At 63.5% G+C, this 17,434-nt stretch overlaps 1 protein-coding gene across 2 annotated transcripts; it reads right to left on the reverse strand.

Annotated features, from left to right (window-relative positions):
- Window positions 1–351: 351 nt before the first annotated feature.
- VANGL2 (VANGL planar cell polarity protein 2) lies at window positions 352–15,746 on the reverse strand. 2 transcript variants are annotated; one of them, XM_068414786.1, is made up of 9 exons: window positions 15,659–15,746; window positions 9,234–9,427; window positions 7,263–7,530; window positions 7,048–7,168; window positions 4,532–5,139; window positions 3,220–3,356; window positions 2,914–3,049; window positions 2,391–2,622; window positions 352–1,470 (listed from the first exon to the last, which is right to left on the reverse strand). In XM_068414786.1, exons 3-9 carry the CDS (start codon window positions 7,331–7,333, stop codon window positions 1,210–1,212), a joined length of 1,566 nt encoding a protein of 521 aa, XP_068270887.1. In that variant the 5' UTR covers window positions 7,334–7,530; window positions 9,234–9,427; window positions 15,659–15,746; the 3' UTR covers window positions 352–1,209. The 2 variants fall into 2 exon arrangements, with proteins under 2 accessions (XP_068270887.1, XP_068270888.1); XM_068414787.1 differs by lacking the exon at window positions 15,659–15,746 and having other exon boundaries at window positions 9,234–9,458.
- Window positions 15,747–17,434: the final 1,688 nt, after the last annotated feature.

Here is a 17,434-nt window from a genome sequence, read left to right on the forward strand (position 1 = left end):
GCGGGGAGGGGTTAGAAACTCCCCAAAAATGGGGATTTCACAGAAATGGGGAAAGCCGGCCCCGAGATGGGCACAGACCCCACAGGACCCCTCCACAGCATCTTCATTTGGCTACTGGTCCTTACTGGGGAAGCCCCCAGCCCCTGGCCCACGCGGCATCGTTGTCCCCCCACCCCAAACTCACACCCCGTTAGTGCTTAGCACAAAATAAACCCAAACCCGATCCAAACCCCGATGAAATCTTGGCAGCTCCCACGACCAAACCAACCCCACCCTGCCCAGCCACAACCCCCCCGGGCCCTCGGAGCCCCCCGACCCGGCACGGCGTGGCCGGACAACGGGATCCAGAGGGGGAAAAAAAATAATTAAAATAAATCCATGAGGTATTTGTGACCTTAAAACCAAGGGAAGGCAAAAGCTTTTGCGTCCCCGACGAGCCAGCCTGTTTGTGGGACCGCCATGGGCCACCACGGGACGTTAATTAAGGACCTCGCTGAGCCACCAGCCCTCAGCCCCTCGCTTCACTCACCCCGCTGGCTCCGGGTCCAGGATCGGACCCCGAGAGCTATTTGAAGCCGCTCTGCCCGCACGGGGAAGCCCCACGGGGACGAGGGACACGGGCTGCCTCGGGAGCAGGGAAACCACTGAAAAAACCCTTCTGCTTCTCTTAAAAAACAGATTTTTACTCGCTCTTAAGAGCTGAGCACGGAACCAGCAGCAGAGGTGAGGAGGACGTTCCTACAGCCGGGAGCTCGGATGCCGGGGGAGGTTTTCACAGCAGCCACGGATCGCTGAGGTGTTTGCAAAATATTCCTCCCCCCCCCCGCCAAAAAAAAAATCTCACGGATTAAAAACCAGCCCCAGAGGGTGGGCGGTGGTTTAAGGCCAGAGCCAGGACAGTTGCCAGGTAGAAAACGGGCGAGCGCAGAAGGCCCTTGGGACCCGACGGTGCTTGAAGACGCTGGTGAAGAACACGTAGAGTTTAGCCCTTGAGTTACGGCACCCAAACGCCGTCTCCTCTCTGGCCGTGCCGCTGTCCTCCATGGCTGGGAGGATGCTACACGCACCTGGGTTGAGGAGGAGGAGGAGGAGGAGGAAGGGGCTCAGCCCACCCCAACGGGAGCCAACCGAGGCGGAGGGCGAGTGATCACAGGCAGGTGATGGAGCCATGGGTCTGCCCCCCCTGACCCCTCTCCATCCCTCTTCAGCTCACACCGAGGTCTCCGACTGCAGCCTCATGACGAACTTGTGTGACTTGGGGTCCACGAACTCCTCCGAGAGCTTGAAGAAAGGGATCTTCTTGGTGCTCACCACGAGGCTGAAGTCCTGGCGCTTCAGCACAAAGACCACCCCGTCTTTGAGGCCGTTGGTCACCGGCTCCTCGCTCACCAACGTCCACTGCTTGGCCAGCCAGCGGTCCTTGTGGTACTGGATGGTGGGCCCGGCCGTCAGGTACCGCTCAAGGAACGCCTTGGAGGAGGGAAAGGACACGTGAACGTCACCTTCCCATGGCTCAGCCTAATTTTATTTGCAGCCTCAAGCTGCTCGGCAGGTCCTGCAGGAAAAACATCCCCGCGCGGCCGGTTCCCATCGCTGCGTGCAGGTTACACCCGCTTTTCTGGCTCTACCCCCCAACCCCTCATCCTCCCAGGTGGATGCTCTCACACGGTGGGGAAAAAAAACCCACCCAAGCCCTCGGGCCAACCTGAAGAATCCCAGAATCAATCAGGTTGGAAGAGCCCTCTGGGATCATCGAGTACAACCATTGCCCTCACACCACCATGGCAACTAGACCAGGGCACTAAGGGCCATGTCCAGGCTTTTCTTAAACCCCTCAGACATGGTGACTCCACCACCTCCCTGAGCAGCCCCTTCCAATGGCTAATGACCCTTGCTGAGAAGAAATGCTTCCTAATGTCCAACCTGAACCTCCCCTGGCCAAGCTTGAGGCTGTGTCCTCTTGTCCTATTGCTAGTTGCCTGGGAGAAGAGGCCGACTCCCACTGCACTACAACCTCCCTTCACGTAGTTGTAGACTGCACTAAGGTCACCTCTGAGCCTCCTCTTCTCCAGGCTAAACACCCCCAGCTCCCTCAGCCGTTCCTCGGAGGTCAGACCCTCCAGACCCTTCCCCAGCTTGGTCGCCCTCCTCTGCACTCGCTCCAACACCTCAACATCTCTCTTGAAGTGCGGGGCCCAGAACTGGACACAGGATTCAAGGTGCGGCCTCACCAGTGCCGAGTACAGAGGGATGATCCCTTCCCTAGACCAGCTGGCCACACTATTGCTAATAGAGGCCAGGATGCCACTGGCCTTCTTGGCCACCTGGGCACACTGCTGGCTCACGTTTAGCCGGCTGTCCCGTCCCACCTCGCCGTGCCCCCTGCGCACCTTGGGTGTCATGTCGTGGGTGATGCAGAACTCGAGGTGCTGCAGGATGCTCTCCATGGTGTGGTAGGGCTGCTGCTTGGTGGTGCGCAGGTACTTCTGCATGGCCCGGGCCATGGAGGCGAAGATGGCCTGAGCCGCCTCGCGTGGGTCCATGATCTCCCGGGGGTTCTTCTGGTCCTCCTCCTGCAGCCGCTTGATGTGGGTGAAGGCTTCTTCCACTGCCACCACCAGCCTGCCAGGAGGAAGCCATGGAGGAGAGCCTGGCCCTGGGCAGGAGACACCCCCGGAGCCACTCGCAGGAACCCACCTTCCACCCCAAGACAGCTTTGGGGGAGATCTGGCTGTGCCACGCAACAGCCGGGCTGGGGATGCGCCTTCCCAAGAGCAGGGACACCTGCTCTGGGGGGGCTGGAGGTGACCTCAGGAGCCCCCCACCCATCCTCACGGGGGTCCTGGGACAGGCACCCCATGGGGCACAGAGCATTGGGGCACCTGGTGCCCCGTCCCGCCGCCGGCCCCGTACCTGGCGCGGCGTTTCCGCACCCTGCGCTCGTGCTCGGCCTCCTCGTAGTAGTACTCGTTGTGGCTGTTGTCATGCCGGCGGGCGGCCGCCGCGATGACGGCCCGCGACTGGCTCGTGGAGTTGTTGGTGGTGTTTTCTGCGGGGGGGAAAAAGGGGGAGGTTAGAGAGGGGCTGGGGGGGGCCCGCTGCTGCCCCTGCCCCGTGGGGCAGCTCCGGGCTCTGCGGAGCCGAGAGGAGCCTCAACGCAGGGATGGGGAAGGGAAGGAGGAGGGAGAAGGAGAGAAGGGGAGGGCAGGGGGAGCTCACCCTCGCCGAGGGAATAGACCTTAAAGCCGGACATTTTCTTGGACAGGACGGACTTGGGCAGGTTGAGGAGAGCGGGGTTGTAGACCGGGAAATCGTGGTAGTAATTCTCCAGGATCCACACGGCCGCGCGCTGGATGCTGCGGGGAGACACAGGGGGGTACAGGGGGGCACAGGGGGTGGGTGAGCACCATGCCGAGGGCAGGGGGCACACACAGCCGGGTACGGGGTACAGGGGAGTTCAGGGGGGTTCAGGGGGGTGGTGAGCACCGTGCCAAGGGGGGGGGCACACACAGCCAGATACGGGGGTACAGGGGGGCACAGGGAGCCAGTGAGCACATATGCATGTGCACACACATGAATGCCCGTGCACATATGCCCACGCCTGAACGCCCATGCACATACGTACATGCACACGCATCACTGCATGTGCATATATGTGCGCATATGCCTGTGCACACACACAAATGCCCGTGCACATATGCACATGTACCACTGCATGTGCATACATGGATGTGCACATGTATGTGCATATATGTGCACATATACACATGCATGCACCTGAATGCTGTGCACTTATGCACACGCATCACTGTACGTGCATGTATGTGCACATATGCATGTGCACACACACGAATGCCCATGCACCTATGCACATGCACCACTGCATGTGTATATATGTATGTGCACGTGTGTGCACATATGTATGTGCATATATGTATGTGCAAATATGCACGTGCCCACACACGCATGACCATGCACCTATGCACGTGCACCACTGCATGTGCATATATGTATGTGTACGTGTGTGCACATATGTATGTGCATATAGGTATGTGCCTATAGGCATGTGCACATGTGCGGAGATGTATGTATATGCATATATGTATGTGCACGTGTGTATGTGCACGTGTGTGCACATATGCATGTATGTGCAGGTATGTATGCGCATATATGTATGTGCACGTGTGCAGATGTATGTATGTGCATGTATGCATGTGCATATATATGTGCACGTGTGCACGTATGCATGTGCATATATATGTGCACGTGTGTGCACGTATGCATGTGCATATATATGTGCACGTGTGTGCACATATGCATGTGCATATATGTATGTGCACATGTGTATGTGCACGTGTGTGCACATATGTATGTGTGTGCATGCATGTATGTGCACATATGTATGTGCATAGATGTACATGCATATATGTATGTGCTCACACGCACGTGCACACACGCCAATGCCAGCGCACACACGTACACGCACACACGCACACGCACGCCTCGCACACGCCCCCGGCCTGCCCCGTACCTGAGGTGCCCGACGTTGTAGAAGCGGCTGGCGCCGTCGGCCGAGCGCACGGCCTTGAGTGTGAACTGAGGCCGGAGCTGGCGCAGCTCCAGCAGCACCACGGCCAGGTAGTGCACGAAGAGCAGCGCGTCCACCAGCGACACCGCGTACTGCACCACCCCCTGGTAGTTGCGTTCCCGCGAGTCCAGGATCCGCACGCCGTAAAACAGCCAGTAGGAGACGACGAGGAGGAAGACGAGCACCATGAGCAACGCTCGGAAGACGAAGACGCGCGGGAAGAAGGCTTTGGGGCGGCGGAAGAAGAGAGCCCAGCTGCCCAGCAAGAGGATGAGGAGTTTGAAGGCCACCGAGATGAAAAGCCCTTCGCAGGGGGTCCCGCAGGGCTCCAGCTCCTCTCGCCACAGCAGCTGGGGCAGGAGCATGAAGGCGAGGGGGGTGAGGAAGGCGAGCAGGGCCAGCGCCCCGGCCAGCGCAACGCCCAGGTGCCGGGAGCAGTCCAGGTGGGCGCTGTCCTCCATGTCCTTGGTGATGCGGGTGATGTCATCGTGCGAGATGCTGTGCTCCGACGTCCCCGTCACCACCGTCGTGGTCTCGCCCCAGTTGTCATCCTAAGGAGGGTGGATGGGTTACGCAGGGGATGGTTCTGTGTCCCCCCACCCATCCCCAGCGCCCCGGGGGGCTGCCGACCACCCCAGCCCCCCACCCCACCTCCAGTATCTCCCATCCACCAAACCTCCAAGCCCGGCGTGCTGCCCGGCACCATCACCCCCATTTAGACGGCGAAAACCTCAGCCTGGGGTGGGGGAGGACGCAGCGATTTGGCCGGGACCCTCTAAGGAAACCCCCGTCGGCGGCTCCGTGCCGCGCTCCACCTCTCCGGCACCGGCGAGAGCAGCTTTGGAAGTGGGAAGCGTCCTGCTCCCAGGCAAACCCCCTCATTAGCGGGGCCAGAAGGAACATGCCCGGCTGCCGTCCCAACACACCCTCGCCGCCGCCGCTGCCTCCTCCAGCGCCGCGTGGGACAAAGTCCTCCGTGATTTGGCACCTCATTTGGTCTCCCATCACCTCTGAAAATCCCCCTCATCCAGCCAGAGGGGTGAGGAAACGACCCGTTTGATTCCTTCCCAGCTAAATGTGGGGTTTCAGTGGAATGACGTTGCACCAAAGTCTTTTTTTTACAGTAAATCACGCCAAAAATGGGCTCCCAGCAGCACTGATGGGGACGGGGGGGTGGAACCCGGGTCCTTCGGCCTCGAGAGGCTGGAAGAGGAGGGGAGCGGCGGGGAGGGGTTAGAAACTCCCCAAAAATGGGGATTTCACAGAAATGGGGAAAGCCGGCCCTGAGATGGGCACAGACCCCGCAGGACCCCTCCACAGCATCTTCATTTGGCTACTGGTCCTTACTGGGGAAGCCCCCAGCCCCTGGCCCACGTGGCTTCGTCGTCCCCCCACCCCAAACTCACACCCCGTTAGTGCTTAGCACAAAATAAACCCAAACCCGATCCAAACCCCGATGAAATCTGGCAGCTCCCACGACCAAACCAACCCCACCCTGCCCAGCCACAACCCCCCCGGATCCCCCGAGCCCCCCGACCCTGCATGGCCAGCAATGTCATTCCAAACAGCAAACTAAAGCCACAGCCTGGGGCTTTCCAGAGGGATGGGAAGAGGAGGAGGGTCCGGGAGGACCAGTCCATGTCCCAGCCTGTCCCCAGGTGAACCCACGCTGCCCTCGGCTCACTCCGGCCACGGCTGGACCGGGCAGGCTCAGCCGCAAACTCCAGCCTCTGCCGGCGCCGGCTTCTCGGTGGGGGAAGATGAAAAGAACCGGAGCCGCCTGCGTAGGTGGCTGGGAGATGACTAAAGCCAAGGCCCGGGCTCCGCGGCGGCCGGCGGAGCGCTGGCACCCAGAGTGGGGGGCACAGCACCAGGCCTCGGCCCTCACAGCTTTGGCCCTTACAGGCCTCGGCCTTCACAGGCTTCAGGAGCAGGCCTCGGCCCTCACAGGCTTTGGCCCTTACAGGCCTTGGCCCTCACAGGCCTCAGGAGCAGGCCTTGGCCCTCACAGGCTTCGGCCCTCACAGGCCTCAGGAGCAGGGGCTGGGGCAGCCGGCGGAGGGATGTGGCACAGGAGCCGCCGGGAGCCGGGCTGGGGTTATCGCGCCTTGGCACAGCCGAGCTGGCGTCGCCTGCTGGCGCTGATCCCCAGGGAGCGGATCCCCAGGGAGCGCATCCCCAGGGTGTTTTCCAGCCTGGGCACCCCGTGCCCACCCTGGCTGCTTCCCCAGGGTGCAGCGACAGCCGGTTCCCTTTCATTTGCCCCCCCCTCCCCGTGCCACCCGCCCTGCCCGCCGGCGCCGCAGGAGCCCGTCCGCCAGCCCAGGGCCAGCCCAACCGGCCCGACCGCTCCGCCGGGGAGCACCGGGCGTGCCGGGAGCCCCCGCGCTCCCACCATCGGCAGCATCCCGGCGGCGGGGCACAGCTGCCAACCCTCTTCCTCCCCCTGCCCAACTCACCCTCTCATCCCCCCGCGTCGACTCGTTGTCCAACAAGGGCTCGCCCGGCGCTTGGATCGTCACCGACTTGTCCCCACGGCTCCCGTCCCGGCTTTTGGAGCGATGTCGGTCCCGCCGGTCCCTAGAAGGAAAGAGAGAGGAGCAGGGTGGGTGCATTGGGTGGCAGCACCTACTGGGGCCAGGGAACCCCCCCAGGGAACGCACCGACCCCTCACCTGTGCTTGCGGGAGCTGCGGGAGTGCCCGGACTTGTAGGAATATCCCGAGTATTGCGACTCATTGTCCATGGTGTCGGAGCGCCGGGGCTTGTGCCGCTCCACGCCGAGGGGCTTGGCTCTCCCCGGCCCCGGGACAGCGGCCAGGGCCTCCTTCAGAGGGGGCTTCTTCAGGCCCAGGGGCACCTTCAAGAAGTCGACCGTCACCTTGAGGGACTCTATTTTGATCACCTGGTTGGGCTCGTCTCAGGAGAAAACAGCTCGCCCGCCTGCGGAGGCGAAGGGCAGGGTCAGCGGCAGCGGCCCGGCCATCGCCGGGGGGCCCGGCCATCCCCTCGCCCACCAGCCCTGCACCACCACAGCTCCAGCCCTGGTGGCAAACGGGGACGGGACTTCAGCAGCAAAAGGGAATTTGGGTCACTTTGGGGCATCTTCTGCCCTATCCCACAGCCGAGCCAGGTCTGGGACGGCCGCCTTCCCCTTTATTAACGATACTGCAGGATTAGCTTCTGTTTTGGGTGATTTACACTTTAATTAATATCACAATCGTTATTTTAACTGCCAAGAGAGTGCCTAGGGTGGGGGCCACAAAAAAAAAGGAATGAATAATTGGGCGCAGGCAACGTTTCAGGCCCATCTCGCAGCACGGGGCTCTGCCCGGACACGTTTCCCAGCGTGGAGCCGGGATCTCACACCCAGGAGATCGGCGCGGGAGTCCCGGTGTCTCGGGAAGCATCGCTTCGCTCCGGCTCCAGCTCTGAGCCGGGGAGAGCTCGGGGCTGCTGGGGGAATTGGGAGCTCCTGGGCTGCCAGGAGCCGCCACAGTGGCTCCGAGGATGGGACCACTGGCCCCAGAAGGGACCAGTCCACCACGGCAAGGCTGGCTCGGGGCAGATACCATCACCCCGCGTGCTGACTCACGGCTCTCACGTCGTTATTAGCCAACCCCAAACTCCCATTACAGCCATCCTGGTATATAAATATATCCACACCCCCACGTGATCCCCACCTACGCCTGCGTACGGGGTCGGATCTCTGCTGGGGTGGGAAAATAACGCCCAGATCCCAGCCGGGCAGCGCAAGGCACCGGTACATCAGGGAAAGGCTCGGGAGATGCGGGCAGGAGCCAGGGTCTGGTCGGTGGTCTGCCCAGGTCCCAGCCAGGGTCACCCCGCTGGCTTTGGGGACTCCCGAGCTGCTCACAGCCCCGATGCGGGCTCGGTGCTGGCTTGCCTGGCTCTGTGGTGGCACCAGGGAGGGGACCTGGGCACAGATGGGAGCCACTGGGGACATCGCGCTGCCTGACCCATGCCATAGGATGCTGGACCCCGTCAGAGGGGTCGTGCCAAATCCTCCTGCCCTCAACCTAAGGGTGCTGGGGGGCTGTGGGCATCAGGCACCCCGCAGAGCCCCCAAACCCCCAATCCCAGCCAGCATCCACGCACCGGCTGTGTTTGGGGGTGGGCCCGCGCCGGGTTACCACGGAAATGCCATTTCGACCAAATAAAACCCAAATGTCTTTTGGCCTCTTTTCCAAGGACTCGAGGAGGGGGAGATGGGGTCGAGGAGGCAAAAAGTGGGGGCGAGGGGGGGGATCCTTTTGTCCCAGATGCTGGATGCTCCCACATTTATCACTATGGAAACAAAAGCACCCCCCCCATGTCGGTTGTCTAGGAGATGGCAACAGGGCCCGGAGCTCGTCCCGGCATCCCCAGCGAGCGATGGGGGAAGGGGCCGGGAGAGAAAGGACCCCCCTGTGTCCCCCCCACCTCAACCTCCTGCCAGCCCCCCCCTCCCCATCTTCTGGGCTTTGTTTGCAGGCAGGGATCGGGTTTCTGCTGGGAACAATGGTGAGGCCTCGGCCACCGCCTCCACCAGCGCAGGGGGCTGAGGACTGGCTTGTCCCCAGTCTGGCCCATTAACACCATTAGGAGGTTGATAGTGGGGCAGGGGATGGACCCCAGGGACTCACCGGTGGGGCGGCGCGGGAGGTCGGGGCGAGGCGGCTGCAGGCGGACGCTGTCCCCCGTCCCGGCGGTCACCGAGGCACTTGGGGCATCCTGAGCCTCCGGCGGGGACGGCATCCAGCTGGCGGGCGCCGGAGGGGGGCTGCGCATGGGGGGCCGCTCACGGGACGGGCGCCCGTGCCGGGGGTCCGCGGTCGAGCTGGGGGAAGCAAGAGAGAAGGCAATGAGGAGCCAGGCACCCCCGCCGCACACGGATGCTTCACGGCATCCCCTCCCCGGGGAGCGGGACCACGCGTGTGCCGCGGCAGCCACCCGGCCACGTGTTTGGTGTGACGCGGCGCATCACGTCGGGCACCACCAGCCAAAGCCCTTGTCCTGCGGGGCACCCACCCTGGGCCCCTCTGGGGGCACCCACCCTGTGAGAGCTCCTCGCTTGGCCTTGACCCACCATGAGCACCCGAGAAGAGCAATGGGCAGGGGAGGAAAATGAGGGTGGGCTGGGCGTCCCCAGCCCAAAACCTGCCCGGCATCACCTCCACGCCGCATCACACCCTGCCCCGTCCCCCAGCACCGCACAGCTGCCTGCAGCTGGATGAGACCCTCCCCGAGGTACCCAGAGCCAGGCTGAGCACCGCTCCCGCACCTCCCCGCCCCAGCCAGAGCCCGGCGCTCCTGGAGAGGCAAAGCCGGTTTATCAGCCCAAATCAAGCTGGGGTTTTCCAACACATCTCAGCGACTCAAGGCACCAGCCCGTGGATTTAGTGCTCCTTGGCCACCACGGTCCCGTGGCCAGCAGCCACACTTCAGTGTCCCCCAGTCAGTGGTCCCCACGGCTGCACCGGTGGCATGGAGACCCCGGGGCCGTCCAGCTCCAGGAGAGCCGGGAGATGAAGGTGGATCCGTTCAGAGGGAGAACAAGGGGAGCGAGCAAGGAGCCCCGGGAAGGGCTGCAGCGAGCCCAGCCCTTCGGTCACAAGCCGGCGACGGGGCAGAGGGCACGGGCAGAGCCTTTGGGGCCCTTTCCCAGGGCAGAGGAGCGGTGTGGGATGGTTTGCTCCAGCATGATCCAGGGATGAACCACGGGCAATCTCCGCATCCAGACCAGGGTGACTGAGGACCCTCCGTCTTGTCTGTACCAAAACAGCCGAGCGAAGGCTGGTTGGGGGGGAAGAACCCCCAACCCGGCAGGTTTCCAAGGTTAATTTGTAAATCAAGCAGCCACCCCGCAGGTTGCTGGAGCCAGGAGCTCCTCGTCCTCGTGTCCCACGGCTGCTCCAGTGCTGGCGGAGCAACCTGGCTGCTCCAGCGGGGAAGAAAGGAATGATTTTTTTTTTGATGGTTTGCCCAGTAGAGTGGGGAAAGCCGGTTCAGCAGCACGAGGTGCTCAGGTGGAGAGGCTGGAATTGGCTGCCTCGTCTGCGGGAGGAGAAGCGGCTTCGCCTCACGGAGCCCACGGAGACGCCGAGCGAGCGCCAAGGGCTGGGAGCGAGAGCCAGCCGTATGCAAACGAGGAGGGAAACTCACATTTTTAATAGCGAGGTGATTAACCATCAGAACAAACTCCCCAGGGGAGGAGAGGATTTGCCATCTCTTGACATCTTCAAGTCCAGACTGGATGGCTTCTTGGGGTGATGCTGGAGCACATCACAGGGTTCAAAGCAGAGAGGAGCTCGGCTGGGGCTTCGGGGCGGTCAGAAACGCCGCTGCCGCCGTCTCTCCTGCCTTTGAGTCCGTGAACCTCAAACACGAACCACCTTTTGCATTCAAATGCTCAAAAAAACCTAGATCCAAGCATTTCTAGGTGAGAAACCTTTCTTATTTCAAACAGCTCCAGGGCAAATCCCAAGAGGGAAACCCTCTCCTCCCGTCCCCTCGGACCGGGCAGCACAAACCCACGCTGCATCACTCTCTCCCTGCTTTATTCACCTCCAAGAGCCCACGAGAGCCAGACACAACATTTGCTGGAGAAAAACCCGCTTCGAGCAAAGGGCAGAGGGAGAACTCGGCGGCTGAACAACTCCTCTCCTGGCCAAGAGGGCTGAGATGGACCCGGGTGCCTTTGCGTCTGCGCCCGCCTGCTCCCGCGCCACAGCTCAGCCATTTACGCCACCACTGCTCGTTATCCAGCATTTACAAATCAAGATCAATTAAATAAATACCAGCGTTAAGTCAGGATGCTCTAATGTGGTTATGAGAGGGGCGTGACGCAGCCCTTCGCACGCCGGCCATAGCTGGCTTCCCACCGCCGGGGCCAAGCGGGAGCAGAAGGAAACATCAGCCACATCTGGGCAGGTGTTTTCCTCCTAGACCCGACAAGCACCAGGGAAACTGAGTCACGGAGCGAGCCAGGAGGATCCTGGGGTCCTGGATTCCTGGCACATGACTCCACCACTGTTTATCCTCCCAATAAGCCTGGGAGGGTTGGAAGCACGGCTCTGTCTGTGACAGAGCTGGGGAAACTGAGGCACACCACAAGCCGGAGTCCGTAGCTGTTTATGGATGGGCAGAAAACATAACACAAGCCTCAGCCCTGCCTCACCCCATAACTTTTGGGCGGCCCCTCAGCACGCCATCACCAGGGGGGTTGGCCCAGGGACCCCCAAGCAGTGATGCCACCTCCAAAACCAGCCTGGGAACGGGAGGCACCTCCCTGCCCCGGCACACGGGCCTGCCAAGCTGAGCGGCCGGCACGTTCGCTTGCTTGGCTTCACACACACACGCCTTGTTGCCTCCGCACAATGGGCACTGGCCCCCGCTGGCCACCACCGCACTCCTTGGCTGGCCACCACCACGCTCCCCCGCCGGCCACCAGCCCCCCGAGCCCCGTGCTGCCGGGGAAGCAGGAGGTGACACGGAGGGGACAAAGCAATGACCCTATTTCACACACGCACCAAATGTTGGGGAGACGGAGGAGGCTGCCGGCACCAGGAGCAGGGTGCCCATGGGTGACCCGCGAAGAGCAGAAGGTGGGTGCGTGGCTCAGAAAACCCCTGTGGGTGCTGCTGCTTGGATGGGGCGAGACGGGCTCCCAGGCAGGAGCTGGGGGGTCAAAGCAGACCCCTCCCTGCCCCAAGCACTGGCCGTGCATCATGTACCGAGGAGCTGGGGAGAGGCTGCCAAGGCCAGTTGCTGCCCTCCCCCTGTTTGCACCCCCCCCTCCAGCACCACAAACACCAACAATTCTCCTTCCCTTCTCCCCGGGCCGCATCCAGCCCCGAACCTGAGGCCTCTCAGCTGCTCTGCTCCCTTCCACAGCCGTGTCCCCCCGCGTCGGGCTGGGAAAGCGGCCGCCCCAGCCCCAGCGATGCTGTCACTGGGAGGAATCCACAAACTTCCAGCTCTTCGGTCCGTTGGCACGACCGGGCGCTTCAGAGGGACGCGGGAAAGGCCCATGGGAAGCCCGAGTGGCTTAATCCAACTCCCCCGTGGGGTCTCATTCTGCTCTCAAATTGCTCAGCGTCAGCTTGGATGCAGAAGGTTTAATATCCCTTCCAAAGTGCCAGCTTTAATTAGGATCACTCAGGATTGTTACAATATCCACAGGAACGTCCAGTCCCTCCAGCGCTCCAGAGTGTCCTCCAGAGAAGTTCCCACCGTGTGACTACGGGACAAAGCCCAGCCTTTCACCCGGCATTTCAGTCCCGCTGCGACGGGGAGGTCACGGCCGCGTCGGGCGGTGAGGACGCACCAGTTGCCACGACTGCACCAAGATCTAGAACTAGAGGGAGAAAGAAAAAATCTCCGAACCCCAGGGATTTGCATGAGAACGGGGCTGGATGCATGGAGAAAGGCATTTGCATTGCAAAACCCGCCAGCACCGAGGGATCCTAACCCAGCCTAACCCAGCCCTACCCAGCTCCGCTCCCAGACGCCCGCTCACCTGCTCCATTGCTCCCTTCCCAGGGCTCAGCACCCAGCGGAGGGGCTCAGCCCGCACCCCACCTCCTTGCAGCCCCCATCCCAGCTCGCAGGGAGCACTCGGGGCTCCCCGGCAAGACTTTGCCCTCGTGCTTTCTGGTGTCGGGCCCCAGCAGAGGCAGGATGGCACCGTGATGCCCAGCACAGTGAGATGCTCCAGCTGCCAGATCGCCCTCCCGCTGCCCAAATCACACCTCCCCGTCCCCTCCTGCGCCCACCGCTGCCCCAGCCACACCGGTGGCACCTCCGGGTGGGATGTCAGCACGAAGCGACAAACCTACGCTCACCCCAGGGCACCAGAGGATGCAAATGCTGGAGTCCCAGGGCTGCTCCTCTGGCGACCACGAGCACGTGAGCGGTGCCACAGGACACTTGGGCAGGGCGAGCCGAGGAGGTGCAGGGTCTGCGCTCGTGGTTCGGGCCATTACTTTGATTTCAGTGCATTTTCCAAGAGCGTCGTCGGGAGCTCTGTCCCCAAAAGGCAATTTCCTACCCCAAAAGGCCACTTCCTACCCCAAAAAGGCCACTTCCTACCCCAAAAAGGCCACTTCCTACCCCAAACAACTGCGCTTCGAGATGGATTATAGCTCTGCTCCATCAGCTCCAGGTGCCCAGTACTTAACCTTACTAAATCCTGCCCAGCTGTGGTGGGCAGACAGCATTATCCGCACCTCGGAGCCTGGAAAAACAGCGCCGAGACGGGATCTGTCTGGGTCCCGGCAAGGAGCACGGCCACGGCATTCACCCACCGACCGCAGCGTTCACCCACCGACCGCGGCACTTGAGGCAGGGCCGTGCTCAGCCCAAGGCAGCAAACACCTTTGGAGGGCCCAAGGGAATAAAAACCCCTCGTGTGGGGTCCGGCTTTGGTCCTGCCGCCCCGGTGCCACGATGCCCGCGGGTCTGAGCACTCGCTGCTTCATCGCTGGCACGGGGACAGCCAGGGAAGGGCAGCGAAGGCCCCGTGGTTTTCTCCGAGGCTCCCTCCCAAGCATCCTGGCTGGACAATAAAGCCATAAAGCATCTGCCAGCTGCGCCGGCCCGCAGAAAACAGAACCAAAATTGAAAATTAACTCGGACCAAAGACCTGGGGCTGCTTCAGCTCTGCCTGACGCCGGGGTGATGGGCTCCCTGCCTCCCCCCCCCCCCGCCAAGCCCCCTCCGGCCCCATTGTCTGCGAGCTGATGAAAACAAGGAACCACATTTGATTGTTCAAATGGCTGAAGGGATGGCAGAGGAGCACGGGGACGGGCAGCCGGTGTCCCCAGCCCCGGGGCCGTGCCTCCAGGACGGGGGCTGCCCGTGACACCCGGCGACCCGCAACCCTCAACCACCCACCCCACAGTCCAACAGCCAGGCGAGGAGCCATGGCCGGCTCCAATGAAGTCGTCTGCTAATTAAATCACCCGATCTCATCCTGAGCTCGCCCCCCCCAGCACAAAGACGGCGTAAATACCCAGGAGAAGCCCGGCTGAGCAGAGATCGCATCTGACTCAGGCTGCCTCGGAGCCCAGCTCGGTCCCAACACAATCCCGAATTGCTGTGATTAAGCAACAGCCATCCCCAGAGGCTCCGTGGAAGATAATATTTAATTCTTCTTTTCTTTTTTTTTTTTTAAACCTCTGCCTGGGTTATTATACCAAGGCCTGGAGGCGGTGGAGGGGGGGGAACAGACTCTACGCCCTCTCCCAAGGAAATAAAGCCTCTCACCCCAGACAGAGCAGCAGGGCTGATGTCTGTAGCGCGGAGGGAACTCCCTGTTGGTTCAAGGCGCTGTGCCAGGACGGGACCAAGATAAACCGGATCAGAATCCGGCCGGGTCTCTCCCAGGAGCTGGCGAGGGTGCCAGCAGGGCCAGGCGCAGCGGGGCAGAGGGTCCCACATGTCGGGCAGGAGCATCAGCCCTTCTCAGAGGGGCCACCCAGACCTGGCACGGGGCAGGTACCGGGGCGCTCACCCCAGGGGTGCCCACCCACGTCCCCCTGCTCGCAGGGAGAAAGCCCTGCGCTGACACCCACGCCGGGCACAAAGGCCTCGGAGGCCAAGGGGTGGTTGACCGCAGCTTGGCCAGTAAACCCCAGTCCAAGCGTGCCCGCTGCGGAGCGGTGAAGCCCAGGGCAACCCATGCCAGGCTGCGTGCGGCTGGGGGGGGCCCAGCCCCGCTGCATCGCCCACCGGGGAGGATCCCTGCGAAAAGGGAGCGCCCAGCACCCTGGGAGCGGGGGCTCAGCACCCCCCGCATCCTCAGCACCCCCCGTACCCCGGCCCCTGCTCCAGGGCTGGGGGTGGAAATCTGGCAGCCCCGCATCTCCCCCTGCCACGCAGCGAGGCCGCCCCCCCCCCCCGCCCCGGAGCGGGGCTCGCCGAGCAGCCGCTCCCCACCCGGCCGCCGGCCCAGGAAAGTCCCCGGCTTCCCAGGCCCTTCCTGCGGGACGCGCCGAGCCCGGCCCCAGCCCCAGCCCCGCTCCGCACCCCGCTTCTCCCCCGCTTCTCCCCCGCACCCCGCACTCACCATCGCCGCCGCCGCACCTTTGTGCGCGTCGTCCCCCCCCCGCACCAAAATCCCGGGGCTGCTCCTGCTGCTGCTGCGGACGACGAGGAGGAGGAGGAAGAGGAGGAGGAGGAGGCGGAGGAAACCCCGAATCCCAGCGGAGCGGTGCCCCCCCCCCGCTCCGCCGCAGCCCCGCCGAGCCCCGGCCCCGGTCCCCCCCGCCCCGGCCCCGCCGCTCTTCCCGGCCGCTCCCCCCGCGCCCGCCCATTGTCTCCGCTCCGCGCTCCCGGCGCCCCCCGGGGCCATTGTGTGAATGGGGGGGTGAGGGGGGGGGCCCAGCCCTGGCTTCGTCCCCCCCCCCCGGCTTCCTTCCCCCGTACCTGCAGGTGGGCAGGGGGGTCCCGCCCCGGGGGGGTGGTGAGGAGGTCCCCCGGGGGGTCCCTGCTGCTTTGGGGGGGCTCAGGGTTAAGCCCCCCTGGAGCCCCTCTCTGCCCCCCCAGTCACGCAGAGCCCCCCCAGGTGCCCCTCTCTGCCCCCCCAGTGTGAGCGTGGCCAGGCCGGTGTGGGGGGACACGAGCCTTGGCCCTGGCAGAGGTGCCCCCGGAGGGGTCCCAGCTCCTTGGGGTCGTGCTTCTGCTCCCACCTTTGTGCCAGGATGTTTTTTGGGGTGGGGGCAAGGACGTGCGTGTGACTCCCCGTGGCCCTTGGATGCCCCCACCCAGGAAAGCTGGGTCCATTGCCCGGGTCTGTCCCTGTCCCCTCCGTGTGTCTGGGTGGAGGGTCCAGCTGTGACCCCGTGGTGAAGGTGTCCCGTCTTGGCCCAGGGACAGGTCACAGCTCTTGGGAGCCCCAACTCCAGCCAGGCTCCTGCTGCCCTGGGCTGGGGGGGGGGGGGGCACACCTGGGAGACCCCCACCCCAGCTCCGCAGGGCCAAGGGACACACAGGGAGCAAGGAGGGATGGGGGACAGGGGACAGCAGCTCAGCACACACCTGCAGAGCACCTGGTTGTGGAGAGGGAGCCGGGGGGGGCTGGAAAGGATGGAGCTGTGCCCTGTGTGAGCCCCCACACCAGGCGTGGGGGTCCCTTATGAGGGGGGGGTGTCTCATGGCCATCCCCTCACCCAGGGGTGCCCATGGGAAGGAGCCTGGGCACTCCCCAACCACTCGCACCCCCCAGCAGCAGGGGTGCCGTGGGGGACACACTGCTCATGGGGGGGCCCAGCACTCCCTCCTGCTCCAGAGGGAGGGACCCCCCCATCCCTGTCCTCCAGGGACCAGGGACCCCCACGCAGAGCGCCCGCAATGCCAGAGGCCAGCGGGGACCCCACGCGTGGGGGACCCCGCGGCGGGGGCGCGTCCCCTGCCCGGAACAGCCGGGCCGCGCCGCCGCGCGCTTTATATGAATGAGCGAGGCTGGGAGGGGGCGGGGCCCGCCCCGAGGCGCTGCCCAATGGCGAGCGGCGCTCTCCGCCCGGCGCACGCCATTGGCTGGATTTAAATGGCTTGTTTTGCCTTAATGCAGAGGAGGGAGTGGGGTGGGAGGGGGCGATGGGGCAGGGGCAGGGGCAGGGGCAGGGGCAGGGGCAGGGGCAGGGGCAGGGGCAGGGGCATTAGGCTTGGCTTGGCTTGGCTTGGCTTGGCTTGGCTTGGCTAGTCCCAGGCCAGGCTGGAGGGGTCCTGCCCTGTCTGAGCCCTGGCACAGCTCAGCCCATGTGTTTTGCGTCCCTCTGGGTCACCTTCCCCACCGGCATGTGCCCCACAAGCCGAGGCACCGGGCGGGTAGTGTCCGGCAACA

This window comes from Nyctibius grandis, chromosome 17, assembly GCF_013368605.1.
Source record: "Nyctibius grandis isolate bNycGra1 chromosome 17, bNycGra1.pri, whole genome shotgun sequence".
Lineage (NCBI taxonomy): Eukaryota > Metazoa > Chordata > Aves > Nyctibiiformes > Nyctibiidae > Nyctibius > Nyctibius grandis.

What these genes read in the sequence shown, in the direction of transcription:
- VANGL2 (XM_068414786.1), bottom strand. Translation starts at nt 7,333, where the DNA reads ATGGACAATGAGTCGCAATACTCGGGATATTCCTACAAGTCCGGGCAC. An exon ending in TACAACGTCGGGCACCTCAG is followed by an intron (nt 3,357 to 4,531) that starts GTACGGGGCAGG and finishes GTCTCCCCGCAG; the next exon opens with CATCCAGCGCGCGGCCGTGT. An exon ending in CCCACGACATGACACCCAAG is followed by an intron (nt 1,471 to 2,390) that starts GTGCGCAGGGGG and finishes CCCTCCTCCAAG; the next exon opens with GCGTTCCTTGAGCGGTACCT.